At 37.4% G+C, this 24,934-nt stretch overlaps 1 protein-coding gene across 5 annotated transcripts in view; it reads left to right on the top strand.

The window, feature by feature from the left end:
- The first annotated feature begins 698 nt into the window (after positions 1-698).
- The window catches only part of FAM13B (family with sequence similarity 13 member B), a 64,814-nt gene continuing 40,578 nt past the window's right edge, over positions 699-24,934 (top strand). For 4 of the 5 annotated variants that reach the window (XM_019740222.2, XM_019740221.2, XM_019740219.2 and 1 more), the window contains exons 1-7: positions 715-1,034; positions 14,048-14,214; positions 15,481-15,672; positions 16,098-16,310; positions 20,786-20,963; positions 21,262-21,403; positions 24,213-24,373. In XM_019740222.2, coding sequence (XP_019595781.2) covers positions 15,516-15,672; positions 16,098-16,310; positions 20,786-20,963; positions 21,262-21,403; positions 24,213-24,373 — 851 coding nt within the window. In that variant the 5' untranslated portion in view covers positions 715-1,034; positions 14,048-14,214; positions 15,481-15,515. Of the gene's footprint in view, positions 1,035-14,047; positions 14,215-15,480; positions 15,673-16,097; positions 16,311-20,785; positions 20,964-21,261; positions 21,404-24,212; positions 24,374-24,934 lie in introns of all 5 variants that reach the window. The other variant, XM_019740217.2, reaches the window with a different exon arrangement.

The raw sequence follows: 24,934 nt of genomic DNA, 5'->3' as shown, positions 1-24,934 counted from the left end.
GAGCTTGAGGGAGCTGCAGGGTCGGTCTGAGTGGCTATGCAAGCAAGTACAGACTCCCTAGGCTCCGAGAGAGCTCCTCATTCTTTCTGCCTTTTGGCTTTGCCTCTCAAACTCTGCTGGAGTATAGGAAGCTCCCTCTGAGCATGTTACTTACCGACTTTCACATTCCCAGACGCTCTGGGAACCAGAGGCATCTATGTTCTCTCTGGAGTCTAGGGCATGTACTTAAGTAAAGTGACAAAGTGGGGGGCGGGCAGGGTCCCGGATCTTATCCCCATCACTAGGAATAGGAATGTGAGTCACCGCCTTGGTCAGCCCGGCGGTTTTCTGTCTCCGAGCTCCTCACCTGGATAAGGGCACCTCGATTAGTCTGGTCTCTGCAGGGGACACGGCCCTTTCTGCAGAGACCAGGAGCGACGTCGGTTTTCCGGATTTGTCCTTTATACCTCCTGCGTCCCCTCCCCAGTTTTTTCTCTTTTCTTTCCAACCTCCCCACGTGAAGGACTCCCAGACACCTCCCTCAGGCCCGTGCCTGGCTTCTCGCACCCTAACTCAGGGCCCAAATTTGGAAGAAGCACAGCATTTCTAAAGCCCCTACTCTCCAAGCCGAGGGCCTGACGCTGTGGAGTACCCCCGCCCTCGCAGCGTGCTCGCTCCGCCCCCGTCAGGGGCCCGCCCCGCCCCCTCCCACGCACGTCACATCCGGCCCGGCCCCTGCCCGCCCTCCGCCCTCCGCCCTCCGCTCTCCTCCCGCTCGCCGTTAGGGAGGCTCTGCGCTTCAGCCGCTGCCTCTGTCGCCGCTCCCGCCCCCTCTTCCGCGTCTCCGCCGCTGCCACCGCCGGGGACATCCGGGGGTCGCTTATCGGGCTGGCCCCGTGCCTCAGCCGTCCCTTCAGCCTCCTGCCAGCTGCCGCCGCAGGAAGAGGCTCGCCGGCCGCGGAGCCTCCCGGGGCCTCAGTTCTCGCCGTTTTTTCGTCGCCGGGGGTCCTGGAGAAGCGGCCGCGGCCGGGGAACAGGACGTCGCGGTTCCAACGGTAGGCGAACGGGCGGGTACCCATATCTGCGCATGCGCGGGTCGCCCGTTGCCGCGGCCCTCCCCCCTCAGCTGCCCCCCAGCGCGGTGTCCCACCCGCGCAAGGCTCAAGGGCGTTGCACGTCGGGGTGCTGGGGATCCTGGGCAGTGCCCTGCAGGTGGGGCATGTCATTGAGAGGGCCCCCTTTCTCCTCGAGTGAGAGGAGATGAAGCCGTTCCTCTGGCTGTCGGGGGGTGTGGCAGTCTTCGATTTTTCAGCCGCTGCAGTGCGCGTGAGCTGGTGTGCCTTCTCACTTCCTAGCTCCCCCAAAGTGGATGGCACAGCAACCCACGCTTGTTTGCTAGCCTCTCCTGCACACCGGACCTGCGCCATCTCCCTGCCCACTTCCTTCATGCTGGGCAGTGAAGTTGATGCAGAAAAAAAGTGTGGTTTGTTCCGGGCTCAACTGCGCCCTTTTTTAAGATCACGTGAGATGAGTGGTTACTGACTTCCTTAAATTTCTCAGCGAATATAGCCAAAATTGGGCCGTTGGTGCTCAGGGGACGTGTCTAGAATGCACTCTGCATAGGTCAGACCAGAGAGGGTACAGCATTAAGTTTCAGATGGGGCGCCTGTTTCCGAGATAAGGTTGTAAGAAATTGAGTCGGTTGGCATACTTGCCCAGTGGGAAACTGGTAAACTTTTGTTTGTAATCAATTAAAAATCAAACTAACTTTTAGGCAGTTGCAGAATTTCATTCGGTTCCCCATTATGCCGTCTAATCAATGAAAAAAGGACCTAAAGTGTTGGATATTTACCTTACTTTCAAATTGCTGATAATCTGAAAATGGCAACCGGAACCACAGTATTGCCGATTGTGAACATTAAATAACTGGGGTAAATAATTACTTTTAAAGGCAGACATTAAAGGATAGTTTTGAATTACTGACTTTCTGGGTTATTGTGAGGCTGTCTTGTCAACTTTCCTTTCTGTAACCTTTTTGCAAAATTTGCAAAACCTTGATGGCCTGGCTTTCTCACAGATACTATGCATTTAGTAAGTACTTGTTGAATGGTATTGAATGAACTGGCCATTTTTTGTATGCCCATCAAGAACCCTTCTTAATCTGTGCTGCTTTTAAAATCGAGGCAGTCTTTTCTCCAATTTAATTGTGTCACCAATTAGGGATCTGACACAGCTTACTTAAATCCTTGGAAAGATGTAGAAAGGCATGTCGTAAAATTCTTTATTGGCTGAAGTAAATCTTTTTTTTTTTATAACTATGCCATTGTTTTAGGATAGAGAAAATGGCTGAAATTAATGCATTGCGACTTGTAATTTTTTCTCCACCACTAAAATGACAACTACTTTTATTATGTATGAATAATCAGTCTGTGCAATCAGTCTTTTATTGTACACTAACTTGAAATTGGGGAAATAGTAGTATAAATTGCTGTACCTATACTTTGAAAAAAACTGTGGTTAATATACATAACATAAAATTTACCATTTTAACCATTTTTAAGTGTGCAATTCAGTTGGCATTAAGAACATTTACATTGTTGTGCAACCATTACCGCTATCCATTTCCAGAACTTTTTCATTATCCTAAACAGAAACTCTCTAGACAGTAATTCCCCATATCCTCTGCCCCTTAGCTGGTAACCTCTGTTCTACTTTCTGTCTCTATAGTTTGCCTATTCTGTGTACCTCATATAAGTGGAATCGTATAACCTTTGTCCTTTTGTGTCTGACTCATTTCATTTAGTATGTCTTCAAGATCCATCCATGTTGTAGTGTGTATCAGAATTTCCTTTCTTTTTAAAGCTGAATAATATATTCTGTTGTATATATATAATATTTTGTTTATCTGTTCATCTGTTGATGGATGTTTGGATTGTTAACCACATTTTAGCTTTTGTGAAGCCAAAAGTAATGCTTCACATAGTAATACTGCTATGAATATTGGTGTACAAGTAAGTGTCTGAGTCCCTGCTTTCGATTCTTCTGGGTATATACTTAGGAGTGGAATTTGGGGTATATATATACCTAGTGTAGTTGACCCTTGAACACCAGAGTTTGAACTGTGCAGGCCCACTTATACATGGATTTTTTTCAATAAATACTGTAAATGTATTTTCTCTTCATGATTTTCTTAATAACATTTTCTATTCTCTAGCTTTATTGTAAGAATACAGTACATAATAAATATATAAAATGTTTTAATCAGCCTGTATGTTATTGGTAAGGCTTCTGGTTAACAGTAAGCTATTAATAGTTACGTTTTTGGGGAGTCAAAAGTTATATGCAGATTTTCAACCGCACAGGTGTCAGCACCACTAACCTCATGTTGTTCAAGGGTCAACTTTATATATCTTGAGTTTATATTGGATCGTCTGGTAATTCTGTGTTTAACTTTTTGAGGACTGTCCAAACTGTTTTCCAAACCTGCTGCATCTTTTACATTCCCATTTAGCAGTGCACAAGGGTTCTAATTTCTGCACATCCTCTCCTCCTCTCCAACAGTTGTTACTTTCCTTTTTTGTTTGTTTGTTGGTTTATTTGTTTAATAATAGCCATCCTAATGGGGGTGGAGTGGGGTGGGTTGAACTGGCATTTCATTGTGGTTTTGATTTGCCTGTCAGTCAGAGACAGTGACATTAAACTTCTTTTCATTTGTATCTTCTTGGAGAAATGTCTTTTCAAGCCTTTTGCTAAGTTTTGAATTGGTTTTGTTTCTTTGTTGTTGAGTTACTTTTAAAACAAGATTATTTAAAAATAATTTTTTCATGTTATTTTGTACATAAGTTAAATCTTTATCTGAAAATCTTCTGGTTCTTAAAATGAATGAAAAAATACCTGTACTGAAATTTTTAAAATAGAAATTTTCTGTTTTATAGATGGATAAACAGCAAAGAGATTGATTTTATATCTGAAAAAGGTTTCCAATTATTTATTAAGACACCCTATATTTAGCTCTCAACTAGATATCTATCAGTACCAAGAACTTATTTCATATATCACTTCAGTATTACAAAGTTGCACTCGTTAAATGAAGACCTTTTCCCCACCAATGAGTAAGAGTACTACTCTTGAACTTTCCTTTGTTTATAAAGTGTTTTGTTAATATGGTTAGGAGCCGATTAAGGGATTACTTGTTAGAGAAAAAGGGAGTGTAGTATGTACACATGAACATGACGTGAGTCAGTGTTCCCCAAGCAAGGCCTAATATGTGAGTAGGTTCACTTTGGGGCCATACAGAAGAGCTGACTTTGCTTGGAAATGGAAATAATGAAGGATGTTTGGAATGTAATGTAATAAAGGCAGTTTTAATGCACCAACTCATAACCATGTAGTACACTAAATAGATATTATTAGTAGTAATGGATTTTAAGGGTAACTCATTGTATTCATTCACTATGTTTATTTCTCTCTAAATGTCAGAAATACATCGAGGAGCAAAACCCAAGCAGTCACTTGGTGATGGTTGCATAACTGTAAATTTAGTAGACATCATTGAATTGAACACTTGAAACTGTAGATTTTCTGGTATGTAAATTATACCTAAATAAAGCTTTTTTTCTAAAGTTTTTTTCTTAAACAAAACAGTGTACTTCAAGAAACTTACATTCTCTTGTGAGAAACACATTAAACAAACAGAAAGGAATATATAATAAAACTTGTGATGTTGTTTTGGGGCCAAGGAATGATATTCCTTAAGAGAAATTAATAGGGGAGATCATTAGATTGAGTGGTTGGAGATAGCACCTTCAAGAATGGGGCTTGAGAGCTGAAGATGAGTAGAAGAAAGTAGGGGAGAGTGTTTTACTTGGATGAACCAGCAAGTATAAAAGTCTCAGGTTGAGGAAAATGTAGTGGGTTGACAAGATAATTTACTGAAATCTACTGGATTTCTACAAGAGAAGGAAATAACCCAAATCTTTTCTGTCAAATTATTACTTAGCTCTAGTGTATATTTTCTTTTCCTTGTGTATATGATGTATAATAATTCTTCTCTCTTTATTTTTAAACACTTTTCAGAGAGATGTCTGTCATGTTTCTATTGTCCTCTTTAGGAGTAGAAAAATAGAAAAAGTTGAGTTATTTATTCTTAAACTATTTATTTTTGCTTTTGTGTATAAAGCTGTTGTTACATACAATTGAAAAATAAAAATAAAATAAAAAACCAGTTGTTGATTGATGTATAGTGGGTGCTTAATATTTTTGCGGGGAGGGTAGACGGAGGTGCTTTGTGGTCCTAATTTGAAACAAACACCAGTTACAGTGGATTACAAATTTGGAAAGGCAAAGGAGCTCAAATTTAGGATCAGATGAGAATTTTTATTAGAAAAGCAGACCATATTATGGTTGGATATAGAATCACTTGAAACTAATTTTAAAAGATGCATTTTTTTTCTGTTAAGGAGTATTCTAGTGGTTGAATAATGGTTTTTGACTAGCAAGTACAAATATTTTTTTTATGAATTACCTTCTGTGTGGCTTTATACATTTCAATGAAATTTTAAACAATGATTGTAGTCATTGTTGCCTGGAAGAGAATGCATCTTAAAGACAGCAGAGTTAGAATTTTAGTCTCTAATTCGGTGACTTTGAACCAGTGTCTTCAGCTCTCTGAGAATTTTTTTGTTCCTCTTCTGAGAAAGGGAATAATCTTCCTGCTTATCTCACAGGGGATGGTTGTAAGGATTCAGTTGGATAGTGATCTTGAAAGTACCCCAGAAGTGATTGAATCAGTTTAGATAATGGGGTTCTGCTATTGTTCAGTGTTCATAACTGGGGAAACAAAGATGAAATTGTATTTTTGCTCTCAGTTCACGCTCTAGTAGAGAAGACAGATATAAAAATAAGTATAATCAGTGCTTTTTTTGTTCATGTTCCAGCTTCCTTTTTTTCCCCCAGACCAGTTTTTATACAAGTCTGTGAAAAGAGAAATGTTTTGATTTCAAGAGATCCATTTAGCTAGAGCAAGTTGTGGAATTACCTTTAATACCCCTTACGTGAAAAAATGAAGTGTGTTGTAGTTTTGTATTAATGAGCAATAAGAAGTGATAAGCTAGTCTTCTCAAGGCCTTACTCATTAGTCTAAGGTAGATGCTGCGTGTGCATGCTTTCAATGGAGAAGAGGTTGTTAAGAGTAGAGGAGTCTTGAAGAGTTCAACATTTGTCAAAATTGAGATTATAAGCACACACATATCTGACTAGAATGTGTTCTCTATTATGCATATATGCTTTCTCAGATATTTTGTATTACCTTCTAAATCATAGTTCTTTTTTTAAAGGATCAGTCATTGTGCTAATTAATACTTAGTGGGAAGAGGTAATTTAGCAGATACTCTCTTTGTCTTAATAGACAATCATTCTGCATTTAGCGGACCAGTGACATTGAAGTGCATCTTGCTCCCGCACATCATTGGCTTAACCTTTCATCAGGAGATAGTATTTAAAGTGTCACCTTTCTTCATACTTTTATAAGTAGGATTAAACATACTTCTATCATTCTTTCCTTTTTTTTGTTTTTTAATGTACTGATGTGTGAACCATGTATCTGACTGACAGATATTTCAAAAGGTCATTCTTTGGGGAAATTTCTTTTTTTTAAAAAAGATTTTATTGGGGAAGGGGAACAGGACTTTATTGGGGAACAGTGTGTACTTCCAGGCCTTTTTTCCAAGCCAAGTTGTTGTCCTTTCAGTCTTAGTTGTGGAGGGCGCAGCTCAGCTCCAGGTCCAGTTGCCGTTGTTAGTTGCAAGGGGCGCAGCCCACCATCCCTTGCGGGAGTTGAACCGGCAACCTTTGTGTTTGAGAGGATGCTCTCCAACCAACTGAGCCATCAGGGAGCTCAGCAGCAGCTCAGCTGAAGGTGCCTGTTCAATTTTAGTTGCAGGGGGTGTAGCCCACCATCCCTTGTGGGAATCGAGGAATCGAACTGCCAGCCTTGTGGTTGAGAGCCCACTGGCCCATGTGGGAATCAAACCGGCAGCCTTTGGAGTTAGGAGCATGGAGCTCTAACGCCTGAGCCACTGGGCCGGCCCGGAAATTTCTTTATCTAACCTTGCAGACTAACTTCAAGTACCTCATGGTCTCCTTGGCTTTTTCAATGAGAACTCTGGCTGGTTTCTAAGTAAATGTGAGAGTAAATCCTTTGCCTTTGTAATAGTGCTCATTTATTGTTCCGGTTTCTTAAGACTTAAATAGCTTTCATTAGATATTTAGAAATACACATACATATGTGTATATTTATTTATTTTTCTGATCAGAAAATTTGGAGTCCAGGGCTCTAGGCAGAAGAAAACAAATGAGGAATTTTTTGCAGGGGAGTTCAAGTTAGATTTTAGTATTGAGATCAGTGAGAATAGATGAGGGGACTTAGTCACAGGGAATTTTATCTCCCTCTGGCTTTATTATATTTGTCTTGATTTGAATAGCTTGAAATCATGATTGGAGGTTATAAAATAATTGACCGTGGCCATGAAACCCTTTTGAGAATTTGTGAAAATTAGCCAGGCTATTTACCAATAGATTATCTCTTGGAGTAGCCAATTTTTGCCTGAATTCTTTGAATAAGAGAGGAATAATGAGCTGTCTTGAGGTGCAATGTTTTATATTTAGTGAGTTGCAGCCTGTGAAATATATGGTAATTTGGCAAGTGTAGTCCTACAAAGTATGCTTGAGTCCGTTGTTCATTGTAGTGTTGTGGAATTCCATCGGAGGAGGATGGTCCCCTTAAGAAGTGTGCTGAAGTGCACACAGATGAACAAATCCTCAGGCACAGGGGGATAATCAGTTGAAGAAATCCTTTATACTTTTTTTGTTTTTGTTTTGTTTTTTTAAAGCAAAGAAGTTCATAAACTTTTGAGTGTTAGAGCTCTCTTTAATTTAAAAACTTTGGGTGGTGAGCACACAATGTGATATATAGATATTGTAGAATTGTACACTTGAAACCCATGTAATTTTACTAACCATTGTCATCCCAATAAATTTAATGAAAAAAAGTTTTTAGTCCTAAATTCTTAGTAATACTTTGATAGCAATTACGTAAGGGCAAAGTCAGTATGAATTTAATGACTTTTCCTGATCAAATAGCATCTATGAACACTTGACCGACAAATTTATGTGCTTTTCAGACCTGTGTTCAGCCTTTGTTTTCTTGGTGTACTGTTAAGGATCTCAGACAAATTAATGCCTTGTCAGTTTCTCAGGCCAGGAAGGAACCTCTGATTTAGTATATTGGCAGCTTTTGCAGTACCACCCTTGTTTGGTTAGAATGAAAGAGGTGCCTTTCCTTTGCTTCGGTGAATTGTTTATTGTTCACTAATAAAAAACTGAATGTATGGAACAGGGGTGAATTTATTTTCCTTAAGCTTTGGTTCATTGACGTAGAGTCAGACACAGCAATTGTGTACAAACTTAAATCTCTGTTCCCAAAGTTACCTTCTTTATTGAGACCTAGCTCCATCTTGACTTTTCTCTGTATACTAGTGATAGGGATTTTTTTTGGGGGGGTAGCTTGAGCAATTATTGAGGTATCTCGTTTAAACTTCTCTGTGTGAATTGTATCCTATTTTGTCAAAAGCATTTTGAACAAAAGCAGCTTTTCTTGTTTATTTCTATTTAGTTTGAAGGTAGAACTATTTCACACAAAGATAATAATTTGGCAGATACTGCTGTTACCACAGGTTGCTTTATTTATAAAATAATAAAACTTTCATTAGTATATAGCAGATCTGATCTTATTACTATTACCGTGTTTTGTTAAATTATTTGCTTTGAAAAGACAACTGCTGTCTAATATTTATAATGTTTTCAGTGCAACTTTATGCTGTTTTTCTTAGTTATGTTATATAGAAAATCATATACTAATTTTTGGATATGCTAGATAGCATAGAGGGGCCAAACAGGATTGGTTCTTGAAATATGGTTAAAAGAAATCTTTTATTTTTCTTTTATGGTTGGAAAAGTATACTTTAAAGATATGATATTCTGTATTGAAAATAGTTTGATATTAGTTTATTAAAGTGATGCTATGTCTTTATTTGTGCCTTTTTTCAGCTTTCTTGAAATACAACTTATATACAATAGCATTCAGCAATTTAAAATGTTCAGTTCAACAAGCTTTGAAAAGTGTATGTTGTATGTAGCCCACCACGACCACAATCGTGACATAGACCATTTCCATCATCCCATGAAGTTCTCAGTGCTTTTAAGTTTACTCATCAGTGAAATGGGCATAATGAGAGGTATCTACCTCTATAGGATTGTTGTAAAGGTTAAGTGAGTTAATATATTTAAAGCCCTTAATGGGGGCCGGCCCGGTGGCTCAGGCGGTTGGAGCTCCGTGCTCCTAACTCCGAGGGCTGCCAGTTCGATTCCCACATGGGCCAGTGGGCTCTCGACCGCAGGGTTGCTGGTTCAATTCCTCGAGTCCCGCAGGGGATGGTGGGCAGCGCCCCCTGCAACTGAAAAATTGAACACGGCACCTTGAGCTGAGCTGCCGCTGAGCTCCTGGATGGCTCAGTTGGTTTGAGCCTGTCTTCTCAACCACAAGGTTGCCGGTTCGACTCCCGCAAGGGATGGTGGGCTGTGCCCTCTGCAACTAGCAACGGCAACTGGACCTGGAGCTGAGCTGCGCCCTCCACAACTAGGACTGGAAGAACCAGAACTTGAAGCTGAACCCCCCACAGCTAGGATTGAAAGGACAACAATGTGACCATTGTTCCCCAATAAAGTCCTGTTCCCCTTCCCCAATAAAATCTTTAAAAAAAAGAAAAAATTTTTAAAGCCCTTAAAATAGTTCCTAGCATATTATTAAAGAGCTCAGTTAATACTATTGGCTGTTATCCATAGTATTGATGATGGAGTCCTATCCTTTTTTTTTCTTTCTAATTTTAAATTTTATTTTATTGGGGACTATTGGGGAACAGTGTGTTTCTCCAGGGCCTATCAGCTCCAAGTCCTTCTTCAGTCTAGTTGTGGAGGGTGCAGCTCAGCTCCAAGTCCAGTTGCTGTTTTCAGTCTTTAGTTGCAGGGGGCGCAGCCCACGATCCCATGCAGGAATTGAACCGGCAACCTTGTTGTTGAGAACTCATGCTCTTAACCAGCTGAACCATCTGGCCACCCCTCCGGAAGCTTAACGGTAGCTTGTTGTCCTCAATCTAGTTGTTGAGGGTACAGCTCAATGGCCTATGTGGGAATCGAACTGGCAACCCTATTGTTAAGAGCTCGCACTCTAACCAATTGAGCCATCTGGCTGCCCCGGAGTTCTACCCTTTGTGAAAACGCCCTCACTACTAATTTTATTAGGTATTTAAAACTTAGATTCTGTGCTAAGAAGAAAAGTGTGTTTGTTGCTATCAGACATATGTATATATAAATGGAACTGAATGGAGTGCAAAAGTACTTTGAGCCTTAGAATTCAGGTTGATAGCTTGTATATGAAGGTACACTTTCCTCAATGTACCCATCAGCTAGCGTTATTGATAATTGGTGTTTAATTGCATAATGTCAGTCTTAACTCATGGTAAAGTATGTGATACAAAATTCAAAGTTATTTCTTATTCATTTGCCAATACCAGGTGCTAGGCAACTGTCACATATTTAAAATGATTTTTAAAAAAATTTTATTGGGGAATATTGGGGAACAGTGTGTTTTAACAGGGCCCATCAGCTCCAAGTCGTTGTCCTTCAATCTAGTTGTGGAGGGCTCGGCTCAGCTCCAAGTCCAGTCACCGTTTTCAGTCTTTCGTTGCAGAGGGCACAGCCCACCTCCCTCCCATGTGGGAATTGAACTGGCCACCTTGTTGTTGAGAGCTCGCGCCGCTCTAACCATCTGAGCCATCTGGCTGCCCCTGATTTTGCTATTTTGAGTCATTATAAAATTATCCTTTTGGAAATCTTCAGTTATTTTGAAAGCCTACACATTGTATTCTCTGTGTCAAGCCTTTTATTTGATAACATTTTTGCATTATATCGATCCAATCTGCTAAGATATTTCATCAGATTTCTTTGGGACATTTTTCTGTGGTACCTGCTTTTACCACGTTTCCCCGGAAATAAGATCTAGCCAGACCATCAGCTCTAATGAGTCTTTTGGAGCAAAAATTAATATAAGACCCGGTCTTATTTTAATATGATACTTTCAGGGAAACACGATATTTTCTTTTCCTTGAGAATTGGATATTTAGTTTAGGTGTTCCATTTGTTTTCTAGGGCTTCCATGACAAATTACTACAAATGGGGTGACTTTAAAACAGTCTCTTACTGATCAAAAGGCCAGAAGTCTAAAGTCAAGGAGTGGGCAGGGTCATTGTTCCCTTTGAAGGTTCTAGGGGGGAATCCTTCCTTGCCCCGTTCAGCTTCCGGTTGCTCTAGACATTTCTTATCTTGTGAGAGCATAACTTCCAGGTTTTTTCTCCATCTTCATCTAGCCTTCTTACACATTATGTGTCCTGCCCTTTTATAAGGACACCAATCACTGGATTTAGGACTCACCCTAAATCTAGGGTGATTTCATTTTGAGATCCTTACCTGATTACATATGCAAGGATCCTGTTTCCAAATCAGGTCACCTACTGAGGTTTCAGGCAGACATGAATTTTTGGGGGACACTATTCAACTCACTACAGATATGAAGGGAATGTTTACATGATTTAAGCTCTGAAAAGAGGGCAGGAAGGAGGACTAAATAATGTCAAAAACTACTTTGCAGTTAGCAGAAATGTTATTTTGGGCCACTCCAGTCTGAATGCCCTCAGCAGTGTGCTCTAGATAGAGGTCTCAAGTGAATAATCATTGGCTAGTAGGGCTTGGAACGTAGGCCTGCCCTCATTAAGTATCTTTTAGCAAGCGAGGAATAAATGACCTCCTGAAATGTATATAAGACTGGTCAGTTTGAGTGATTAAATGTGAGATTCTATGGTACTTTAAATTGTGAAAATTTGCATAGAACAACAGTATAGTATAGTGATAAAGAGCAGAGAGTTCAGATTCTGCCTCTGATCCTTACTAGCTGAGTGGACTCTAGGTAAGTTGGTGAACCTCTATGCAATGTCCCATGAAGGGTTAAAATAATACCTTATCAACACATGTAAAGTGCATGAACTACCTGGCATGTAACTGCTCATTTATGTTAGCTGCTGCTATTTTCATCGTCATCATTTGTGCTCTGCTTCAGGAGAAAAATTTAACACGTGAAAGATTTTTGCCTTTGTTTTTCTAGTAGTAAGGATGAATTTGTACTGATGAATTCATAGATTCCTACCCAGTGTTGCCTTAGGAAAGATGCTTTCAGATTGTCTAGTTAGAGTAGGAAGGAATACAGGATGAGATAACAGGTTCCTGGTTTAACTAACAAGACACACTCAACACTGAGTAGCCATTTTCGTGATGTGCAGAACTTGCCTCTGACATACTCTTCCAGCCAGCCTTCATTTATTTGCTTCATTTATCAAGCAAATCCCCCGTTTCTTATGTCATGAGGTGTCAACCTGAATTGTAATGTAACTTCATTAAACATCTTGTCCCTGTAGTTAACCTCTCTAAAGGATCTTATACAGTCAGCTCTCTGTATCTGTGGATTCCACATCCACGGGTCCACCATCTGTGGATTTAACTAACCGTGGATTGAAAATATTTGGGAAAAAAAACTTGTTGCTAACATGTACTATGTAGTTAGGCCTATGATAGTTGGTACTGAACATATGAGTATACAGTTTTTTTCTTGTCATTATTCCCTAAATAATACAGTATAACTATATACATAGCATTTACATTGTATTAGGTATTGTAAATAACCTAGAGATGATTTAAAGCATATGAGAGGATGCATGCAGGTTATATGCAAATACTGTGCCATTTTATATAAGGGACTTGAGCACCCGTGGATTTGATACATGAGGTGGGTCCTATAACCAATACCCTGTGGATACTGAGGGTGCGACGACTAACTTTGAGGTGTTTTCAGATGAACGGACTGCATGTTTTAGCAGGCATTTCAGGATGTTTTAGAAGTAATCATCTACTAAAGATTTGTTGTGGGAATGTGCTTTTCCTTCCCCTCAGTTTTTAATGTTTGTCCTAGAGGTATATGTTGCTAATAAGACTTTAAAAAACTACACTGAATGATAATGCTCTTTTGCTTACCTGAACCCTCTTATGCAGAATACTGCAGTGTGGTTTAAAAGATTTTTTAATAGATTATGAGAATTCACAGAGGATGATGAGACTACTAGAATTCACAGAAGATTAAACACATTGCCAAACAGGTTTTGCCCTTCCTTCTCTCTCCAGCTTATTTGTTGATCTGTTAGCATTATACAAAGAAGAGAATGGAAACTGATTCTCTGTGTATTACGTGCATATATTATCTCAGTTAAACTTAGCAGGCGTGTAAGTATTCTTATTTTATATAAGAAAACCAAGGTTAGAGACATGGAAGTTTTTCAGGGTCATGTACAGAACAGTGGAGTTGATACTTGAATGCACACCCTTGTGGTTCTGTTAACTGCTCTTTTCTAATATGTGCTGTCACCTCTGCAAATCAAAAAGCTCAGACAGCTAGTTCTTGCTAACAAAATATTTGTTGTATACAAAGAAAAGAATAAAATACGTAAGTGCAATTCCAAGCTTAAAATTGTATCTGCCATTTTTTGATCTGAAAATGCTTCCGTGTTCTGAATATAGGAGGATGAAATGGAACTGGGTGGGGTGTGTATTAATGCAAATAAAGGGTCCATTGAGGAAAATGGATTATTTGAATGGTATAATCCCCAAAGATCCATACTGTCAGAGATTCGCTTGTGCAATTTCTTTATTTTTAGCAGAAAGATCTTACCCTGGTTAGCCATCATAATTTGAAACTTTGTCAGATTTTGCCTCTAACTAGGTCACAGATTTTTTTTTTTGAGGCAGAAGAATGCTTTTCGATATAGGCACCTTTCTAAATGAATCTCACTACTTATTCTAGTCTCTTCTCACAAAGTTGTGGAAAATTAAAAGGATTGTTTTTTTCTTCTAGATTAACTGCTGAAGTACTGATCGAGTTCTGCGTTTCTTCAATGAGGAACTACAGGCTGATCTTCTGCCATAATCTCAAACAGCCATAAATGACAAAAGAATGCTTGCTCAGTGAGGGTAGCTGGTGCAGAATCCGTTTTTTAAACTTAGGTGTTTAAGTACTCAAAGGTAAGTTTTCAAAATGGTAACTATCCTACGCTGTATAAATCCATAGAGATTTTGGAGTTTACGTCCTGTTACTGCTGTTTGATTATTAATTGGAGGTTGTGTAATCATTAGCTGGCACCAGATGTGTTGAAAAATGGATCTTGCTCGTCTAAAACTATTTAAATTTATGACGTTTTGCTATCCTTAAGTTAATTTCTACTGTTTCTGTAAGTTGGATGGATTTGTTTCCTAGTCATGTTGTGACACTCTCTTGATCCAGTGGGTACATATATTCTATATATGGATCTTATTTTTGTAAACTTTAGAATACTGAGCAGATAAATTTTTTTGCTCTGTTATCTTTGTCTTATAGTGCGAAAGGAATTGTTTGTCTGGGGTGATGAAAAAAGCACAATTTGTGTCATTTTGTTTATTATCAACTTTTGAAAAGTTTCTGTTTTTTAAAAAAATACTCCTTTCCCACATAAAATAATATATGTGTATTTTAGAAAATAAAATTTTATTGGGACTACTTGTTTTTTGAGGCTTTAGTTAGTGGAAACATTATTTTTTTCCCCCCCATTGCCTTTTTATAATTCCTACAAAGTTGACAAACACCTTATTTCTTCTGAACTAGTCTGTTTGTGAAGATTTTTTTTGAATAATTATGAAACAGGATTGATAAAAGAACTTTCTCTTTGAAAGTTGGTGTCTAGAACTGAAAAAACCCCTTTGTTTATAAAAATATACTATGTGTGCTCTGTTACATAGAAATAAGAACTGGTTAACCTTGTTCTTATTAGCCTATCGTTTATAAAAAGTGATTATTAACCTGTCACTTTGTGACTCTCTCCTGTTTGTGTGTTTATGAATGGAGAGATTAGATGAGTTTCGTTTAGCAGAATCCAGAAATGATTGGGTTTGGCTTTTTACCTGCATCATTAATAAGCTTGGTCAGTAAGGGTCCTCTTGGAGCCAGATTTGCCCCTTAATTTGTCTTTGGGACACTTAATTTCCTTTGCTAAATTTAATGATCAATTTTGCCATTGTTTGATAAATATACAAATGCTAAAGGGAGTATTCAGAACTAACCCGAGGTAGTAGAGAAAATGTCTTAGCTGATTGTATTGAGCTTTATTTATAGAACACGCTATGGGTCTGATAACTGGAACATAGTTAATAGATGAGAACACACTGTGGTGTAATGCCTTTTTCTTTAATGCATATTAGTCATATTGCCACCTGTTAATCATTGTAGTCTTTTTGTTGTTGTTTTTCATTTGGCAGAAAAGACAGCTTTGATTTCTGGCTGCAAAAAAGATATGAGGAAGAGCTCCTCCCCTTCCTTGAGTAACTGCAACTCCGTTCTTGCTAACAAAATATTTGGAATTCCACTTGATGAGCTGCAGCAGGGAGGACATCCAGACAATGAGGTTCCGTTCATAGTCCGCCACGTTGTGGACTATATTGAGGAACATGGTATACATTTCCTTACTTTGAGGGCTAGCTTTTGTTTAATAAACACAACTTATCCCTCTTTGACCTTGGAGTTTTCTTTTGTTTTTTTTTGGCATGGAAAGTCCATAATATAGTGAGGAAAAACAATAGAAGTTCTTTTTTATGTTTTAGTGTGTTTATACTTAGAAATGCCCAGCCTAGAGTAGATTTTAATGGGGGGGTGGAGTAATAGGAATATATTTAATGAATAACTGGGGGGGGAATAAAATAGCGAATCCCTCAGGACAGAGTTAGTATGTTTCTAGATGTCTAATTTGAAGGTGTTTAGCCCAGTCAGGGGAGCCAAAAATGCCTTTCCAAAAGTATGAATATTTTAAGTTGATTGGAGAATGAATATATGACCAAGTAGTTGAAGTTTATTTAAATTTTGCTTTGAACTCATGTAGGAGGTCTGGAGCAACAAGGACTTTTTCAAGTCAATGGGAATGCTGAGACAGTGGAGTGGCTTCGGCAGAGATACGATAGTGGAGAAGAGGTGGATTTGGTTAAGGAAGCAGATGTTCCCTCAGCTATTAGTCTTCTTAGGTTTTTCCTTCAAGAACTTCCTGAACCTGTTATCCCTGGCAGTTTGCATATTCACCTGATGCAGCTTTCTCAAGGTAACAAAATTTGATTCTTACCAATCAGTCATTTAACATTAATTTCAAATCTTTACCTTTTAGAAATCTGGACATCTAAACAGTAATTATAGTAGTTCTGAGATTAATTTCTTATGTTCTCATTTGGGGACTTTTGCTCTTTCGGGTTGTGTAGTCTAGTCAAGGGAATGGCAACTTCTTAGATTCCTGCAGTACTGTTTACTTTTATAATTGGTCTTAGGAAGCCGAAGATAAAGGGTGAGACGGAGGAAAGGCAGGAGGCATGAACAAGGAGTAGGAGGGTAGGGAGAAAGAAAAAAAATATAAGGCAATATATGTGGCAAAATGACCAATAATAACCAATGGTGCTGCTTAATGGTGATGTTACTCTAGGATATTTATCCCTGGTTTGATAGAACTTCCTAGAAAAAACCAGAAGACAACTTGAATTCTAGGTTTAAAATGTACCTGAAATTTGTTGTTGGACACCTATCTGAAGGAAATAAAATATCAAATTGGACATCAGGCCCTAAGCAAAATAAAGGAAAAATAATGTATTTGTCCTTGTTGGGTTAGTTTTTTGGTGGTGACAGAAAGTAGGCCTTAGCTGGAATGGAATAGGGACAAGAAAAGTAGAGGTAAGCAGAAAGGTAAAAGAACCAAAAAGTGAGGAAATGCTTCATGTATGTATAATGGACTAACATGTTTCATTATACAGGAATCTATCGAGTCAGCATATAACATTAAATATTTCTTGACTTTTTATTTTTTTCTGGCTTTTCTTTTTATTATGGAATCTCTTTATTTAATTTTTTGAATTGGGGCTTCTGGAGAAATTCTGTGATGTTGAGAAATTATAAGACACTTCCTTAATGCCTATCACTGTCATAGTGGGGCAGTTTATAATGTTTGTGTGTATTCTTAAGCATTATGCAGTCAGAAAAGGTGGATTTCCTTTTGGGAGTAGCTGTCCATCTTACATTTTAAACACCTATGAACCTAAATTAGTGGAGACCTCTGATTGATGTGTAAAGGTCATTACTGTGATATTTTACGACCCTCTTACATATTTTCTTCTGTACAGCTAGATGGTAGGGCTCACTTTGAACTTGCTATATTCAGGAATGAATAGCTGATAGAATGTTGTTGTTCTACTGTGACACCTGGGTCAAGAAACTTTGAAAATGAAGTGTCATCAATAATGTCACCATTTTTCAAAGTGTAACTTTATTTTTTTCCCCCAACAAATATTATATTTTTGGTTTTGAATTTGTGAATTCATTACTTGTAGGAATTTTCAAAAAATGTTTATATTGTCATCTAATAAGCATTTTGCATCATTAAATATGTTAATGAAATTGGTGTGTTAAGAGTTTTGTGAGTCCTTCTTTAATGACTAGAGCCATTCTTTTGGTTTTATAGTGATAGGGTTCCATGTTCCCTGTATTAGCTGAATTGTAGTCAAGTCTTTCAAGTTCCAAGAATCAGATAATCTTTCAGTCTTGAATGAAAATTTATAAACGAATAGTTGGAATAAGATTTAATGGTACTAAAGTCACTGACTCATTGAGACTCTCAGAAGCTGTTTTGTCATTAGGATTGTTACTTTGATTGGTATTCATTTAAAAGTATGACAGCATCATGTACTATGTTACCATTCATGGAATTACGGTATGCATCTGACTATTCTTATTTTAACATTCACTTTTGAAGGAATTTTAGGCATGCAGAATGCTTGTGGCCGGTAAGTCCTTCAGTATTAAAATATGAGAAACCCACCATTTCCTTCCATTTCCCACTTACATAATTAGCATGTGTATGTATGCTTGCATACACACCCACATACACCCATTTCTTTAATAGTTATGCAGATAGGTGTGGCAGTACTTGAGATGATGTTTGCATTTCTGTTGTAAAATAATCTGTTTTATTGTGTTTATCCATCCTTTAATTATTCTTTTGGGGAATGTGTTTAGATCTTGGGACTAAGATTCCTCTCTCCATTTATTGTGGATAAATATTATGTTAGTATTTCAATTGACATTCACAAATCCATGAGAGTATTATTGCTTTTAAGATCATGAGGGGCGCATTATTGCAGTTGCATTTGAGTTAAATGTTTTCAAAAAGTGGTTTTCATTTTCTGTGGTAGCAGGACACTGCAATGTGGCATTTCTGGTATGATTAGATCTTTTATTTAAACCAGGATTTCACAACCTTGGCACTGTTGATATTTTGGGGCTGGATAAGTCTTTATTACAGGAGGGCTGTTCTGTGAATTGGAGGATGCCAGTCTACCCACTAGATGCCACCGGCACTCCATTCCCCCAAGTTATGACAACCATTCCATTGATCATCAAATGTTGTCAACCACTGGTTTAGACTGTGATGGTTTGTCCAACTCCTTATATATTGTGTTTTGGTAGAGAAAACAGTTCCCAGTTGTATTTAAAAGAATTGCTGGTCAGGGAAAACTTCTTTGATATATACATATATTCTTCTAGGATATGACTTAACTGGGAAGTAGGCTCAAAAGGAAAGAAATTTTAGCAGACGTGTAGTGTGTGTGTGTATGTGTATTATTCTTATTCTTATTCTTCTTATTATTTTTGAAATGCTTCTCTGCTGTATTTGAAGAGTTTAGAAGCAGCCTGGTAGGTGTAAATGTTTTTGTGTAGTACAAACGTTCACAAACAAAAGTAGAGCAACATGGACTGTATTTCAAGTAAAAACAGTATTGCCCACACTCTTACCACCCCACGAAGTCAAATGTTTCAGTAGTCCAGCATCTTTTTTTTTTTTGGTTGTTGTGTACTCAGCTTATTCAGCCAATTTCTTGAATACCCGCTGTATACTAGGAACTGTTCCAGGTTCTGGGAATGCAGCAGTGAACAAAACTGAATAAAAATGTCTGCCATCATAGAGCTAACATTCTGAAGGGCGTAAGGGGAGATAGAGGAGAAATAGATGGTAAACAAAAGAAATATATGGGTACATTAGATGATAAATACTATAGAACTAGAGAGGGTGTTATGTAGAATTTGTCAGTGTTACTTTAGTCATCATACTGATAATATTAATTGCTTGCATGTCTTTTTTGAGTTGATGTATTTGATTTTCTTAAATAAGCCTTTGCAGCTAAATGCTTTGGTTAAAAATTTCCACCAATTATATTAAGGCGTGGTGGTTTAAAAAACATTAATCCAGGGACTGTTCCATCCGATTATAAAATCAAAGTACCTGGTGTGTTTGAATGGGGACAGTGGCAATATTACAAAATATAGAAGAATTGTTACTGGTTGCATTTTAAATTATACGTAAAACTCATGGGACTATAGCCTTTCTTGGTAAACTTTTTAGATGTGTGTTATTTTGCAAAGATGTCTAATGTGACCATAACTTGTTATTAAGATTTTTTTTTTTACCAAGAATTAATTTTTAAATTAATTTTAACCTGGAGAAAAATATAACATGAAAAAAACTTGGGGGTGGCCGGATGGCTCAGTTGGTTAGAACGGGAGCTCTGAACAACAGGGTTGCTGGTTCGATTCCCACATGGGCAAGTGAGCTGCGCCCTCCACAACTAGATTGAAGGACAACGACTTGGAGCTGATGGGCCCTGGAGAAACACGCTGTTCCCCAATTAAAAAAAAATTGGGTTTCTTTTCATTATTGAAGCAATAAATTTCTTCATTATTTCTAAGAGGAGCCCTCACCAATCAATGGGGTTAATACAGGCCTAGGTTTTTTATTTTATTTTTTTTAAGGAGGGCACAGCTCACAGTGGCCCACGTGGGGATCAAACAATATAGGCCTAGTTTCTGTTAATGAACACTCATTGACATGGTAAACACAGGGCCTAGCTTCTGCTAGGTGAGAATTCACTTTCATAACAGAAATGAACACTAGTTTAGAGAAGAAAAACAAAGAGGAGAAGTGGAATTCCTTTTTATTTATTTCTCTGAACTGATATTGTTGAAATTAATTGTTCTTTTCAGGATTTCAAGAGAAGAAGAAAGTCACTCTCACCCTCTTCCTTTCTTGTTTTCCCACTCATCTAAGTGGAAAAGTATTTCTGATACTATGAGCAGGTTAAATTGCTTCTCTTCTCTGCTCACTGGTAGTTGGTGTTGACTGGTATTCGCCAGTGCCTTTTGACTTTTTATGGTTGATACTAATTTGGAAGTACTGGTACCATCTTACAAGAGAGTATGGTGAGAATTAAAAAAAATAAATTAGGGAATTGGGGCCAATGAGTAATAGATGAGGAAAACATCCTCCAGCAATTAGAGATTGAATTCCTTCTCTCCAACTCTCCTTTTTCAATTACATGAAATGAAAACCCTAAGGCATTTGGCATGTAGTAGAGGAAGTGAAGAGGTTTTGCATTGTTACAGCAAAAAGGTGATGTGGGTGGAGTAATGTGAACCTGGCAAAATATCTGAGCTTTGCTTTTTTACTTCATTAAAAAAAATACCTGTCATTATGTTTTATAGATTATAATAACGAAGATGAATTTGGAAGAAAGTTGAGGTTCCTCTTGCAACAGCTTCCTCCTGTTAATTACAGTTTGTTAAAGTTTCTGTGTAGATTTTTAGCCAATGTAGCTTCACATCATGAAGAAATTTGGTCTGCAAACTCTTTGGCTGCTGTCTTTGGTCCAGATGTCTTCCAGTAAGTTTTTAAATAAATTTTTGTTCAATTAAAAAAAACGAATTTGTGAAATAGAATCATTGTGCTGTCTCCCAAGGATCATAAGTTGCTTATGAATCATTATTTTTTTATAGTAGATCTGGTTACTCCTAGCATTTTTCGAAGGGTACAGATTAGTTAGGCTTTACAGATGGGAAAGCTGAGGCAGAGAATGATGTCATAAATTGCACAGGTTTATAAAGTGACTCATTGGTTGTCTTCTAACTTAAACTGTGATTGATTTAAGAACTATCAATTCAATTTGGACTTTTATTTTTAGCATTTACACAGATGTGGAAGATCTGAAAGAGCAAGAAGTAGTGAGCAGGATAATGGCTGGACTTCTGGAAAATTACTATGAGTTTTTTGAGAATGAAGAGGAAGATTTTTCATCTAATGACTTGAGTTCAATTACTGAACAGGTGAGAATATTTTAAATATTCTGCTTGGATGGAGAATTGAAAAAAAAAATGCTCTTAAAGGCTTCACACAAACTTTGGTGGAACTTTTAAGTACTAAACTGGAAGAAATTCTGTTGGTTGTTGTATGTTATCTACATCTATGTAATATATGAGTGTGATATTTTTTCTGAGTAACTTCTTATCCTCAATTTGGGTAATATGGGAAAAGCATTAAGACCAGAGTATATGGTGGAGATTTTGTGGGTTTATTTGTCTTTTTCCATCTGTTAACTTAAACATTGTTTATTTTATAAGAATAGTGTGCTTTTTTGTTTTTGCAAAGAAACTGCTAGCATAGAGGAATGTAGGCAAAGGGCGAGAAATAGAAGGGTATGTTCAACACAAAGTTCACACAAACTCTGAAATGTGAAGTTCTTCTTGATTAAAGTAGCAAATCAACATAGCAGTGCAGTAATTGACATTAATGGGAAGCATCAGGAGAGTAACAGTTCAGGTTGCAGATAATTTTTTTTACCCCTTGTGATTCTTGACTATTGAAATCTATTTCTCAGGCTACGTTACATTTTGTTGCTGTTGTTATGCTTCGATGGTTGAGATTGTACAAGTATCCTAGTTAACTATCTCCTTTATGAAATAAGAATATTAATGCTGAGTATTGTAATTTATTGTAAAGGCACATTAATTCAGTCTTAGGTAATTTGTGATTTAGGTCTATGTGGAAGTTTTTCTTTTGCATGTCAGTGAAATGATTTGTCAGTGAAGTTATATTTTGGTTGTGGGGTAGGGCTGCTACATATTTTAAATGAATAATAAGCCTTTATTAATCAGCCATGGTAATTCCTGTTTTATACTTCTGAAAACAGTATTTTCTTGCTAGTTTTTTTCTTGCTTGTGTTACCAGATACATATTAAGTACATTTTTGACATGCACTAATTTATTAAATACATAGATGGAAAAATAGGATAATTTTCCATTTAGTCCAGTTTAAAAACTGATCTATCATTTGAAAATTTCACCTTTGTGTATAAATCTTACATCTCAGTTAATAACCACTTAGGCCAATGATTTTTAGTCTTTTTTATCACTATTATACGTAAGTGATACATGAGATGTGGCATTTACATGCACGCAAATTTACCAGAATCTGCTGCACATGCTTTATGTATAAAGTAAATGGCTCACAAATTGAGGTCATTAACTATTTTTAATAATGAATTTTTAGTGACTCATCCGACTAGTGACCTTGATAGACCAGTGGTTGAGACCTCCTGATTTAGGTAGTTTGGATGACAGACACTCTCTTCATTTCTTATAAAAGGTGAATGTTATTTGTAGAAACTAGGATCTATGCTATATAGAAATAAGGTAATTCCAGTTATAGTGATAGCTATTACTTATTGCTTATTATGTATAGACACTGCTGAAGGGTTTACATGTATTATTTAATCCTTTTAACTAGCCCTGTAAGGTAGGTAGTATAGTATCTCCATTTTATACATAGGCCTGGGGAAGTTAAGTAAGTTGCCAGAGACAGTTAAGGGCACATAGGGATGTGAACATAGATCTTCCTGCCTACAAACCTTGGCTTTTAAGTATGTCATGTGTTACACTTGAAAGCAGGCAATCTGTACTTGTGGATTAGGAATGTGGTAGAGTATCACACTGTATTTACATTTCTTCTGGTTGAAATTTTACTTTCTGAGAATATTCAAGCAACTATATTTTCCTGTCCATCAGGAAAAATACCACTGGTACCTTTAATGGTAAATTTATTCTAGGTATTTCCAGGGCACTTGGCTAAATTGGACGAAAGTATCCTTTTACTCAATTTTTGTAACAACTAGTATTAATTTATAAAAGACGTTAAGACCACTTATGGCTAGCTTATTCTTTGGGATATCTTAAAAAATATTTCTCATTTAAAAATGTTTTGTTGGTTTTTTTTCTGTAATATTACAGTCTTTTTTTTTTTTTTTTTTTTTAACTGTTTATTTAAGTGTGTTTTTCCAGGACTCATCAGCTCCAAGTCAAGTAGTTGTTTCAATCTAATTGTGGAGGGCGCAGCTTGGAGTGGCCCATGTGGGGATCGAACCGGCAACCATGTTGTTAAGAGCACCACGCTCTAACCAACTGAGCTAACCAGCCACCCCCCACTCTTTTTATTTAGAGTGATTATTTACTTATGTAGCCAGTTTGATAATGGAAGATGTTTTATAGCCTTTGTCAGAAAGAGAATTAAAACCTTGAGTTGTGCTTACTGGTCAGAACAGAGTTTCCCTCTGTTGTTAGGTCCAATCTCTTCTTGAAAAATTTAATCTGAATCATTTAGGAAGTTAGCTGACGTTTTGTAAAACAGATAACACCTAAGGCAAAATTTGTGTGCTCTCCTCCCCCACCACACACTTATTCTGTTAAAATCACTTTTTTAATGAACTTGGAAATTGGAAAGATCAGTTAGTCTTTGTAAATATTAGATTTGTAAAACTGATTAGTTAGGAAATGAAACTTTCTTAATGTTAACTAACTACAGTGTGCAGGCTTTTTCAGAGTTTGCAGTCTTACACATATTCCTAGTGGTATACTAATATAATCATTACCTCCTGCTTTAAAATGTCATGTTTGTCTGGTTTGTGATTTTATCCTAATATGGAAAAGTTGCCAATTACTTACTGTATAAGAGAAACTGGTCCTAGGAAATGAAGTGAAAAATGAGTTGTGTTTAAAATTTTCTTAGAATAGTTTATCTTAGATAATGTCAATTAACAGTTTCATTAAATTTTAATTCTTAATTTCCTTTTATTTATATAGGTCAATGAACTTTCTGAGGAAGAAGAGGAAGATGAAAAGCTGGAACATATAGAAGAACTTCCAGAAGAGGGTGCAGAAAAATCAACTGACATGCCAGAGGTGGTACAATTAAGGATGACTGAAAACATCCTGGAACCAAATAGTGTTACAGCATCAACAAGGTAGTATTTCAGTTGAAAGAACTTCAGCTTTTGAGTATGTCATTCTAGATGTGTAGATGCACTCAAGCACTAAATCACACAAATTACAATGGTTTGAGAAAGATTGGTTTGTGTGTGAAAAAGAGCAACAAGAAAAATTGAAAGAAGCAACTTTGCTGAGAAATTTTCAGTTATTAGTATATATACACCATTCTTAAAGACTATAACCTCTTACATATATTTCTTAAAGTTTGTTTTTGTATTATTAGTTTGTTAGTTGGGTTGGGTAAACTTTCAGATCCTTTGGAAGTAGAATTGGTAGAAAAAGATAAAGTGATTAATTGACTTGTATATCCAACTTCCAAGCTAGAAGTAGGTTGAACTACGCTGTAAGGAGAGAACTCTGTGATCCATTAAGATAGTGCTTTCCAACTCTTTCATATATAAAATGATAATTTATATGGCATATTGGGCAAACTTAGTAAAAGAGGTGGTAGGCTAGAGGCACTGTCCTAACATAGCTGGGACCATTGGACACACTATTTAGGAAGCTTTGGAGAATTCAAGAACTCCCACACATAA

Source organism: Rhinolophus sinicus, linkage group LG10, assembly GCF_036562045.2.
Source record: "Rhinolophus sinicus isolate RSC01 linkage group LG10, ASM3656204v1, whole genome shotgun sequence".
Classification (NCBI taxonomy): Eukaryota; Metazoa; Chordata; class Mammalia; order Chiroptera; family Rhinolophidae; genus Rhinolophus; species Rhinolophus sinicus.
Note: the sequence above shows the minus strand (reverse complement) of the source record. Positions and strands in the feature narration are given on the sequence as shown.